At 46.8% G+C, this 11,409-nt stretch overlaps 1 protein-coding gene across 1 annotated transcript; it reads left to right on the forward strand.

The window, feature by feature from the left end:
* The first annotated feature begins 2,088 nt into the window (after positions 1–2,088).
* Positions 2,089–10,186, forward strand: LOC144712128 (type I inositol polyphosphate 5-phosphatase 4-like). The gene is made up of 10 exons (XM_078586318.1): positions 2,089–2,642; positions 2,765–2,855; positions 3,072–3,135; positions 3,240–3,344; positions 4,892–5,387; positions 7,039–7,232; positions 7,955–8,063; positions 8,373–8,521; positions 9,039–9,297; positions 9,912–10,186. Exons 1-9 carry the CDS (start codon positions 2,613–2,615, stop codon positions 9,280–9,282), a joined length of 1,482 nt encoding a protein of 493 aa, XP_078442444.1. The 5' UTR covers positions 2,089–2,612; the 3' UTR covers positions 9,283–9,297; positions 9,912–10,186.
* Positions 10,187–11,409: the final 1,223 nt, after the last annotated feature.

The raw sequence follows: 11,409 nt of genomic DNA on the forward strand, positions 1-11,409 counted from the left end.
AAACGCACGAGAGATGCTTCTCCTCCACATCGCAATCGCATGCATGAGAAACCATGCCACATGGCAGTCTACGATTGGTGGACCATGATCTAATTTGGTAAAATTTTCCTAGTTTTCCATTCGTCCCGTCATCCGTCCCGTCTGAACATAATCGACCAGATCGATTCTCCCAATGCTAGATATAGGCTTATAGGACTTGGACTTATGCGATCGGCAGAAGAACAGTGAAGAACGACAGTAAACCCTAATCCCTATTTTCTCTTTCATCTTTTCTTTCTCCTCTCAAATCGCAGCTTCTAGGGTTTGAGGTGAAACCCTAGAACAGAGAAATAGGAATTGTAATTGGGGAGAGAGGAGTGCTTGGTTTTTCTATGAATCGTTCTTTCTCTCTCCCCTTCTTCAGATTCCCCCCCTGAAAAGGAAGGAAAAAGAGGTCAAATTCTTCTCCCCTTGTATTCTCTCTCTCTCTCTCTCTCTCTCTCTCTCTCTCTCTCTTGGTGTTTTATTGCTTTACTGACCGTCCAATGAGAAGACCCAAGTGGAGAGAAGCACAGTTGAACTGACCGCGCCCAAAGCAAGAAGAGAGAGAGAGCATGACAGAGGGAGGGAGGGAGAAGAGAGATGGAGATAAAAAGAGAGAGAGAGCACGAGAGAGGGAGGAATGGAGAAGAGAGGGAGATGGAGATAAAGAGAGAGAGAGCATGAGAGAGGGAGGGAGGGAGAAGAGAGAGAGAGAGCATGAGAGAGGGAGGAGGGAGAAGAGAGAGAGAGAGGGAGATAAAGAGAGAGAGAGCATGAGAGAGGGAGGAGGGAGAAGAGAGAGAGAGATGGAGATAAAGAGAGAGAGAGGATGAGAGAGGGAGGGAGGGAGAAGAGAGAGATATGGAGATAAAGAGAGAGAGAGAGAGCATGAGAGAGGGAGGGAGGGAGAAGAGAGAGAGATGGAGATAAAGAGAGAGAGAGCATGAGAGAGGGAGGGAGGGAGAAGAGAGAGAGATGGAGATAAAGAGAGAGAGAGCATGAGAGAGGGAGGAGGGAGAAGAGAGAGAGATGGAGATAAAGCGAGAGAGAGCATGAGAGAGGGAGGGAGAGAGAGAAGAGAGAGATGTAACGCATGAGGTGTAGAGAGTTCGATACAGAAAAGGAGAGAGGGAGAAGAGATTTAATGAGTGAGAGAGAGAGTTTGATCCGGAAAGAGAAAGGAAGGGCCACCATGAGAGGGAGAGGAAGAGAATGCTGAGAGAGAGAGAAAGAGAGAATGCAGAGAGAGATAGAGAGAGAAAGAGAGAATGCAGAGAGAGAGATAGAGAGAGAAAGAGAGAATGCAGAGAGAGAGATAGAGAGTTAAAGAGAGAATGCGGAGAGAGATAAAGATTACCAAAGAGAATGCAGAGAGAGAGAGAGAGAGAGATAACGAGAGAACGCACAGAGGGAGAGATAAAGAGAGAGTAGAGTGCACAGAGAGAGATAAAGAGAGAATGCAGAGAGAGAGATGACGAAAAAATGCACAGAGGGAGAGATAAAGAGAAAGTGCAGAGAGAGAGAGAGATAAAGAGAGAATGCAGAGAGAGATTGAGAGAATAAAGAGAGAGATAGAGAGAGAATACAGAGAGAGGTAGGGAGAATACAGAGAGATAGAAATAGAGAGAGAATATGGAGAGCGAGATAGAGAGATAGTAAAGAGAGGGATAGAGAGGATACAGAGAGAGATTGAGAGAGAATGCAGAAAGAGAGAAATGCAGAGAGAGAGATAGTGAGAGAATGTAGAGAGAGAGAAAGAGAACGCAGAGACAGAGATAGAGAAAGAGAAAAAGAATGCAGAGACAGAGATAGAGAAAGAGAATGCAGAGACAGAGATAGTGCAAGAGAACTCAGAGACAGAGATAGAGAGATTGCAAAGAGAGAGATTGCGGAGAGAGAGAGAGAGGAGAGAGAGAGAGAGAGTCTGGGGGCCAGATCCTAAATATTTTCTCCCCTCTTGCAGTCGCGTTTAATTGCTTGGAGGCAAACGGCAGACGACAGAGAGAAAACAGATACAGGGAGATGTTGGTTGTTTTGGGAGGAGAGAGAAAAACATCGAGAGGAGAGCGAACAAGGGTGTGAAAGACAGGAGAAAGGGAGAAAAAGTCGGAGATCATGTGAGGGTTGAGGGAGAAATAGAGAGAGAAACAGAGAGAAAGAGAGAGAGAGAGAGGGATAGATAGGTAGAGAGAGAGAGGGTGTCAATAAAGGAGGTGTGGTAGAAAGAAAGAGGGATTGTCTGCCGCACTTTGCCTCGCTTCAAATTCGATGCTTGCTGCAAGCCTGAGGCCTTCTCGCCTGTTCTTTTCCCTCTCCTGCTCCCTTCTCTGAGCACTCATTCTCCCCATCTCTCTCTCTCTCTATCTCTCTCTGCCAGAAATTCCATTCTCTTCCTCTTTCCCTCATACCGCGTCGTCTCCCTTCTTTCTCTCTCTAAATTCCTTCCCATGGCCCCTTCTACTGCCCTTCGTCATCCCTCTCAGCGATTCTGAGCCGATTTCTCTCTCTCCCTCTCTCTCTCTCTTCTTGTTCCTCAATTGCAGCGGTGTTCAAGAGAGAAGACGGTGGCTGTATGAAGAACAGTTGAGACAATGAGAGATGAGAACGCCAAAAAGAGCAAGGTTTTAGACTCTGTTCTTTCCCCGGAATTGATTTTTTATCGTGGGATTTCCGGTCACTGCTCGTCTTCTCGTTCATTATCACTTTCCTCTTCTCTCTCTATCTCGTATTTTTGTCCGAGAAGCTGTCGTGGTCGAAGACTCTGGTCTGGAAATGGTTCAACGCCAAGACCAAAGGCCAGGACTTCCATGCGGATCTTGATGCCTGTTGCAAAGGTTTACCACCCTCTCTCTCTCTCTCTCTACTTTCTCTCTCTATTTCTCTTTCTCTCTCTTGGGTTTTGCGTCGTTCTTTTCACATGGGTCTTGAGATTGGCATGTTCTTAGAACATGGATTCCCCCAAGATTCCATTTTTATTATAATTGGCGATGCAATCTTCTCCGTTGTCTTCTCACTATCGTGGGTTCTCTCTTTCTCTCTCTAAATTGCAGAGAGGCCGCGGCGAGGCATGTTCGAGCTCGACCCCGGCCACGCTACGGATCTTCATCAGTACAGGTGACTGTTTCTCTCTCTTCGTCTGGTGGGAGAGAGGAGTGCTTCTCTCTCTTCATTTATCTGGGATTTATGTTTTATCCCGACAATGCTTCTCCTCGTTGTAGGATCTTCGTCGGCACTTGGAACGTGGGGGGGAAGTCGCCTCCTCCGTATCTCAATCTCGACGATTGGCTCCACACCTCGCTGCCGGCAGACCTCTACGTTCTCGGGTACGCCCTCTCTCTCTCTTTCCGGTCTCCAAATCACTCTCTCTCTCTCTCTCCCTCTCCTCCTCTCTTTCTCTCCTAATCTCTCTATCTCTTGCTCCTCCTCTCTTTCTCTCTCATCCTCTCTCTTTCTGGTCTCCGACTAGCTCTCTCTCTCTCTTTCTTTTGCTCTTTCTCTCTCTCTATTCCTCTCTCTCCCTCTCTCTTTCTCTTGCTCTCTCTCTCTCTCTCTCTCTCTCTCTCTCTCTCTTGCTCTTTCTCTCTCTCTCTCTCTCTCTCTCTCTCTCTCTCTCTCTTCCTCTCTCTTTCTCTTGCTCTTCCTCTCTTTCTCTCTCTCTCTTTCTCTTGCTCTTCCTCTCTTTCTCTCTCTCTCTTCTCTCTCTCTCTCTCTCTCTCCCTCTCTTTCTCTCTCTCTCTCTCCCTCTCTCTTTCTCTTTCTCTCTCTCTCTCTCTCTCTTTCTCTTGCTCTTCCTCTCTTTCTCTCTCTCTCTTCTCTCTCTTTCTCTTGCTCTTCCTCTCTTTCTCTCTCTCTCTTCTCTCTCTTTCTCTTGCTCTCCCTCTCTTTCTCTCTCTCCCTCTCTCTCTCTCTCTCTCTCTCTCTCTCTCTCTTTCTCTTTCTCTCTCTCTCTCTCTCTCTCTTTCTCTTGCTCTTCCTCTCTTTCTCTCTCTCTCTCTTTCTCTTGCTCTTCCTCTCTTTCTCTCTCTCTCTCTCTCTCTCTCTCTCTCTCTCTCTCTCTCTCTCTCTCTCTCTCTCTCTCTCTCTCTCTTCCTCTCTCTTTCCGGTCTCCGACTCGCTCGCCCTCCTCTTCTCTCTTTCTCTCTCTTTCCGGTCTCCGACTTGCTCTCTCTCCTCCTCTCTTTCTTTCACTGTCTCTCTCTTTTTCCGGTCACCGACTCGCTCGCTCTATCGTCTCTTTCTGGTCTCCGTCTCGCTATCTCTGTCCCTCTGTCTATCGTTCTGTTCCTGTCATTCTCTCTCTCTCTCTTCCTCTCTCTCTCTCTCTCGTTCTGTTCCTCTCGATCGCTCAGTATGTCTCCGGTCCCCGGCTCGCTCTCCCCCTCTCTCTATTCTTGTCTTTCTTTCTTTCTTTCTGTCTCTCTCCTGCCTCCGAGTCGCCCTCTCTCAGTCTCTCTCTCTCCGATCTCCGATCCCACGAATCCATCTCTCTCTCGTCCTCATTCTCTTCTCATCCCACGAATCCATCTCTCTCTCTTCCTCGTTCTCTTCTCATCCCATGAATCCATCTCTCTCTTCTCTCCTCTCTCCCTCTTTCTCTTATCATTCCACAAATCCATCTCTCTTCCTCTTTCTCTTCTCATCCCACGAATCCATCTCTCTCTCCCTCACCCTCTTCTCATCCCATGTATCCATCTCTCTCTCCCTCTCCCTCATCTCATCCCACGAATCCATCTCTCTTCTTTTTCTTCTCATCCCACGAATCCATCTCTCTTCTTTTTCTTCTCATCCCACGAATCCATCTCCCTCTCTACGCCCACGCATATGAATGTACAAGTTAAGAGAGATTTTAATGGCGAGATGGGCCGCGCAGGTTTCAGGAAATCGTGCCGCTAAACGCCGGCAACGTTCTGGGGACGGAGGACAACGCGCCGGCGAGAAAATGGCTCTCCTTGATCGCAACCACCCTCAACCGCAACCCCTTCTCCTCCTCTTCCTCCTCCTCCGCCGCGCTCCGCCGCCGCTCCTTCCACTCGCAAAAGAGCGATAGATTCGTCGACCCTTCTCTAGAGAGAAGGTTCAGCGTCTGCGACAGGATGATGATGATGGCGCCTTCTGCGATGGACGATGATGATCATGATGATTATGATGATGATGGTGGTGATGATGGTGATGGTGTTGTTGATGATGATGATGGTGGTGGTGGTTTGGGGGGCGTGGCGGAGGGGCGGCGGTTTTGTTTGGTGGCGAGTAAGCAGATGGTCGGGGTTTTTCTTACTGTCTGGGTGCGGAGGGAGCTCAGAGAAGAGGTTAAGGACTTGCGGGTCTCTTGCGTTAGCCGCGGCCTCATGGGCTATCTCGGCAACAAGGTTCCTCTCTCTCTCTCTCTCTCAATGTCTCTCTCTATCCCTCTGTGTGTCTCTCTATCTCTCTCTGTGTGTCTATCTATCTCTCGTTGTGTCTCTCTGTATCTTTGTCTGTGTCTCTACCTCTCTCTCTATCTCTCTCTCTATCTATCTCTTGCGTTGGTTCCTCTCTCTCTCTACCTCTCTCTCTCTCTCAATGCCTCTCTCTATCTCTCTCTGTGTGTCTATCTATCTCTCGTTGTGTCTCTCTGTATCTTTGTCTGTGTCTCTACCTCTCTCTCTATCTCTCTCTCTATCTATCTCTTGCGTTGGTTCCTCTCTCTCTCTACCTCTCTCTCTCTACCTCTCTCTCTCTCTCAATGCCTCTCTCTATCTCTCTCTGTGTGTCTATCTATCTCTCGTTGTGTCTCTCTGTATCTTTGTCTGTGTCTCTACCTCTCTCTCTATCTCTCTCTCTATCTATCTCTTGCGTTGGTTCCTCTCTCTCTCTACCTCTCTCTCTCTCTCAATGCCTCTCTCTATCCCTCTGTGTGTCTCTCTATCTCTCTCTGTGTGTCTCTCTATCTCTCAGTGTGTCTCTCTGTATCTTTGTCTGTGTCTCTACCTCTCTCTCTCTCTCTGTCTCTATCTCTCTCTTGCGCTGGTTCCTCGCCTATCTTCGGCAACAACGTCACACTCTCTCTACCTCTCTCCCTCTGTCTCTCTCTCTCTTGCATTGGTTCCTCGCCTATCTTCGGCAAGAGCGTCGTTCTCTCTTTCTCTCTCTCTCTCTCCCTCTATCTCTATCTCTCTTGCACTAGTTCCTCGCCTATCTTCGGCGACAGCATCTCTCTCTCTACCTCTCCCTCTGTCTCTGTCTCTGTCTCTCTCTCTTGCACTGGTTCGTCGCCTATCTCCGGCAGCAGCGTCGCTCTCTCTCTCTCTCTCTCTCTCTCTCTCTCTGTCTCTCTCTCTCTCTCTCTCTCTCTGTCTCTCTCTCTCTCTGTCCTGTGCATTGGATACTCTGCTATCTTCTGCAACGGTGTTTCTCCTAGCTCTTTCTCTCTCTCGCTCTTCTTACTCTCCTTTCTTCTATACCAACGTTTCTCCTCCACGTCTGTCTCTCTTGCCCTGGCTCATCTACTATCTTCTGCAAAAACGTTTCCTCTCTCTTTCACTTCTCTCTTCGCCTACACCGTTTTTCTCCTTTCATTCTTTCTCTCTTTTGCAATGCTTCGTCTGCAATCTTCTTCTCCTATCTTCTCTCTTCTCTCTTCTCTCTCTTGCACTGCATGGTCAGCTATCTTTTTCTGTTATCTTCTGCAACATCGTTTTCCTCTCTCTCTCTCTCTCGCTGGTTCCTCTCTTGTCTTCTGCATCAGCGTCTCTCCTCTCTCTCTTTCTCTCACACGGTTTTCTCGTCTGTCTTCTGCAACAGGATTTCTTCTCTCTCTCTCTCTACTCCAGCGCTTCTTTACTTACCATTACATCGAACCAGAAAAAAAACTCAAATCTTTTTCATCCCAAGCAACCTCTCTCTCTTTCTCTTATCAGTTTTCTGCAACTCTCTTCATCTCTCATCCGTAATTCAATCTCTCTCTCTCTCTCTCTCTTCTTTCTCTGGATAGAAATTGGTGCGTTTTGTTCTGAAAGGGTTGTGGGTTGTGTTGTTCAGGGTGCGATCTCGATAAGTCTGAGGCTGCACCGGACGAGCTTCTGCTTCGTGTGTGCGCATCTGTCGTCGGGAGAGAAGGAAGGGGACGAGCTGCGTAGAAACTCCGACGTGCTCGAGATCTTGAGGAAGACTCGTTTCCCCCGACTCAACGGCCAGATCCGCGCCACGTCTCCCGAAACCATCCTCGACCACGAGTAATCGCCGCCCTTCTCTTTCTTCTTCTTCCTCCTCTTTCTCTCACTTCGTCGTTCTATCTTTTCTTCTCCCTCTTCTTCAGCTTCTTCTTTGTCTCACTTTTTCGTTTAACTATTCTTCTCCCTCTTCTTCGGCTTCTTCTTTGTCTCACTTTTTCGTTCTACCTATTATTTCCCCTCTTCTTCAGCCTCTTCTTCTTCTTCGGCTTCTTCTTCTTTCTCTCTCTCCTTTCTCCCTCTTCTTCGGATTCTTCTTCTTTCTCTCTCTTCTTCTGCTTCATCAGCTTGTTAGTCTTCTTCTCCTTTTACTCTCTCTCCCTCCTGCTTCATCAGCTTCTTAGTTTTCTTCTCCTTTTAGTCTCTCTCTTCTTCTTCTTCTTCTTCTTCTTCTTCTCCTTTACTCTCTCTCTCTTTCTCTCTCTTCTTCTGCTTCATCAGCCTCTGTCTTCTGCTCCTTTTACTCCCTCTCTCTTTCTCTCTCCTGCTTCATCAACTTCAAAGTCTTCTTCTCTTCTTACTCTCTCTCTCTCTCTCTTATTCTGGTTCTTCAGCGTCATAATCTTCTTCTCATTTTTCTCTCTCCTCTTCAACTTCTTCTGCTTCCTAGGCTTCTTCTTTCTCTCTCTTCTTCATCTTCTTTTAGTTATTGTTCTTCGTCTTTTTCATCTTCCTTCTCTCTCTTCTCCTACTTCTTTCTCTCACTTCTTCGCGGTCCGTGGCAGCCGGGTAATATGGCTGGGAGATCTCAACTATCGCATCGCGCTCTCCTATCGCGCCGCCAAGGCCCTGGTAGAGATGCGCAACTGGAAGGTGCTCCTTGAAAACGACCAGGTAAATAAACTTAGAGAGAGAGAAAGAGAAACAGACAGAGAGAGGAGAGAGAGAGAGAGACAGAGACAGATAGAGAGAGACAGAGAGAGGAGAGAGAGAGAGACAGAGACAGAGAGAGGAGAGAGAGAGAGTGATGGAGAAAGAGATAGGGTTAGAGATGGACCTAGATGTAAGTAGAGATAGAGATAAGGGCAGAAAGATACGGGTGGAGTTAGAGTTTGAGGTAATTGTAGATACTGGAATGGAAACTAAGATGGAGAGAGAGAGATGTGATGGAGATTAAGCGGGTTTGTTTCTCAATTGGTGCAGCTAAGGAACGAGCAGCGATTGGGGCGCGTTTTTCTTGGCTGGAACGAGGGAAGAATCTACTTCCCGCCCACCTACAAATACTCCACCAATTCCGATCGCTACGCCGGCGACGTCCTTCACAGCAAGGAGAAGCGTCGCACACCCGCCTGGTACTCTATCGTGACCCATCTTCTCTCTCTATCATCCTCTCTCTCTCTCTCTCTTGTCTATCTGTCAACTGTCTCCACGTCTCTCTTCTCCCTTCTTCTCACTTCTCCCATTCCGGACTACGTTCATCTTTTCTTCCTCCCACTTCTCCACTTCTCCACTTCTTTGCTCTCTGCATCCATCTCCTTTATCCCCCACCTTTCTCTCTCTCTCTCTCTCCCTCAAAACTCTCTCTCTTTCTCTCGCTCTCATCTCGACCCATTTCTCTTTCCCTCAAAACTCTCTTTCTCTGGTTCTCTCTCTCCCTCAAAACTCTCTCTTGCTCTCGCTCTCTTCTCGACCCACTTCTCTCACTCTCTCTCTCGCTCTTTCTTCGACCCACTTCTCTCTCTCGCTCTCTTCTCTACCTACTTCTCTCTCTAGGTCTCTTCTCTCTCTCTCTCTCTTCTCGACCCACCTGTCTCTCTAACTCTTCAGCGGAGGAGTAAGTGTTTAATGCATGGGGTGGGGGAACAACAGGTGCGATAGGATTCTGTGGTATGGGCGGGGTTTGAGGCAGATATCGTACGTGCGAGGGGAGTCGCGGTTCTCGGATCACAGGCCAGTTTACGGCCTCTTCGCGGCGGAGGTGGAGAAGACGAGCTGCGAAGGCCAGACCGCTCGGAGCAGCAGAAATCTCAGCAGCTGCTCCGCCTCCTCCCGGGTGGAGGTCGAAGAGCTCCTCCCCTACTTCCACGGCTTCACCCATCTCACCTCGCTATGACCCGCTGTAAATAAGGTCTGTAAATTACATCTCTCAACTCTCTCTCTCTCTGTCTTTACCTATCTCTAATCTCTCGCTTTCTGCCCCGCTCAATCTCTCTCTATTTATAGAATATATCTCTCTTCATCTACCTCTCTTTCTCGATTTCTCTCTCATTCGCTGGCTCTTTATTTCTCGCTCTCTGCATCTTCATTTCTCTCTCTTTCTCTCCCTTTCTCGGCCTCTTCCTTTCTCTTTCTCTCCGTTTCTCGGCCTCTTCATTTCTCTCTTTCTCTGCTTATTGTTTCTCTCTCTGCCGCGTCATATCTCTATTTCTCTTTCTATCTCTGCCACTTTTCATCTGTCTCTCTCTCGTTTTCTCTCCATTTCTTCTGCCTCTTTATTTCTTTCTTTCTCTCGCTTTCTCCGCCTCTTCATTTCTCTCTCTTGCTCACCCTTCGGCCTCTTCATTTCCCTGTCGTTCTCTCTCAAACTCTGCGTCTTATCTCTCTCCCTCCACCTCTTCAAATCTCTACCTTTCTGTGAGTGTTCATTTTGCTCCCTTTTTCTCTCTCGCTCTCTCTGCCTCTTTACTTCTTTCGCTCTACATCTCTCTTTTCAGTGAACCATCCCAGTTTTTTTGTTTGCAGGAGGGAAGACGCCGCTGACCGAGAAAAGAGAGAAAATTTGTAACGTAAATTACGTGAGAAAACGAGAAGGATAGAGAGGCAGCGCTTGTTGCAGGCCTGTTTCTCGAGTTCCTTTTATCAGAGAAAAAAGCTCCATTGATTATTTACGTAGAGAGATTCTCTCTCTCTCTCTGTATCATCCAACCGAGGAGTTTCCGATTACCGGGACTCCCACCCAAACAGGGCGAAGCGCGATTTTCAATGACAATTTAGTAAAGGCTTATTGCTTACAGAAATTCCATGTCATGGACGACGTCGTTCACGAGGCCACGACCGACAGCCAGTCAAAGTATTTAAAGCAATAATAGATAGCGAGAGACAAAGAGAGATAGAGAGAGAGCGATAAATAGAGAGAGATGCAGAGACTCGTCAGAGAGAGAGAGATAAAGAGAAAGAGAGACACAAAGAGAGAGTGATAAAGAGAAAGAGGGCAGCGAGAGAGAGATAAAGAGCGACAGAGAGAGAGAGAGAAAGAGAGACAGAGAGAGAGAGATAAAGAGAGACAGAGAGAGAGATAGATAAAGAGAGACAGAGAGAGAGAGAGAGAGAGAGAGATAAAGAGTGACCGATAGAGAGATAAATAGTGACAGAAAGAGAGAGATAAAGAGAGAGAGAGAGAGAGACAGAGTGGGAGAGGTTTCAACTTTCAAATCTCTACTTAGCTCTCTCACCTGATTCTTCATCTCTCTCTCTAGAGGTGGGTACCGTCTTGTAGGGTCATGACCATGGAGACTGGAGTGGGAAGAAAACGAGGAAGATAATAACAACCCAAAACAGCAGATCTCCGTCAGTTGTCTCTCTTGACCTCCATGAATAAGTGAATCCCGAAAACTGAGATGTGATGTTTCATGGGGAATCCGCAACACCATCTCTTTAATTTTTTCCCTCTCATCATCTCTTTAATTTTTTTCTCGGTTCCTTTTTGGAAGATAATCCTATCTATCTATCTATCTATCTATCTATATCTATATATCTATATATCTATATATATATCTATCTATTTGGAGGTTTGCATATATAATATATATTATATGCGAGTCTGTCTGTCTCCCTGCACTAACTTTATCATATATAACATATACTATAATATATTTTAGTGGAGGCACTAACTTTTTTATTTAAACGAGAACGAGACTAATTAAAAGGAATCACAATTTTGGTTTGGAATTCGTAATCCTTTGGATGCTTTCACTTAAAATTCCAGGTTTCCAGAATCGGTCGACGTCAACAAAAATCTTGCCAAATTAAGAACATCAACATAAAATTGGTCACAAAAATACAATTTCTACATCATTATGCCCGTGTCAAATAAAATGGACGATATGGTTTGAGTGGATCTTCTAGGATTTTCTAAGAGTAATGATTGTGGAAGTCCGGCTCAAAGGATGCTTTATCAGTGTTAGAGAGAGAGGAGACAAGAGAGAAGACAAAAACAAATTACTGTAGAAAGACGGACACT

Source organism: Wolffia australiana, chromosome 14 (assembly GCF_029677425.1).
Source record: "Wolffia australiana isolate 7733 chromosome 14, ASM2967742v1".
Lineage (NCBI taxonomy): Eukaryota > Viridiplantae > Streptophyta > Magnoliopsida > Alismatales > Araceae > Wolffia > Wolffia australiana.

What these genes read in the sequence shown, in the direction of transcription:
- LOC144712128 (XM_078586318.1), top strand. Translation starts at nt 2,613, where the DNA reads ATGAGAGATGAGAACGCCAAAAAGAGCAAG. An exon ending in AGAACGCCAAAAAGAGCAAG is followed by an intron (nt 2,643 to 2,764) that starts GTTTTAGACTCT and finishes TTGTCCGAGAAG; the next exon opens with CTGTCGTGGTCGAAGACTCT. An exon ending in TGGGCTATCTCGGCAACAAG is followed by an intron (nt 5,388 to 7,038) that starts GTTCCTCTCTCT and finishes TGTGTTGTTCAG; the next exon opens with GGTGCGATCTCGATAAGTCT.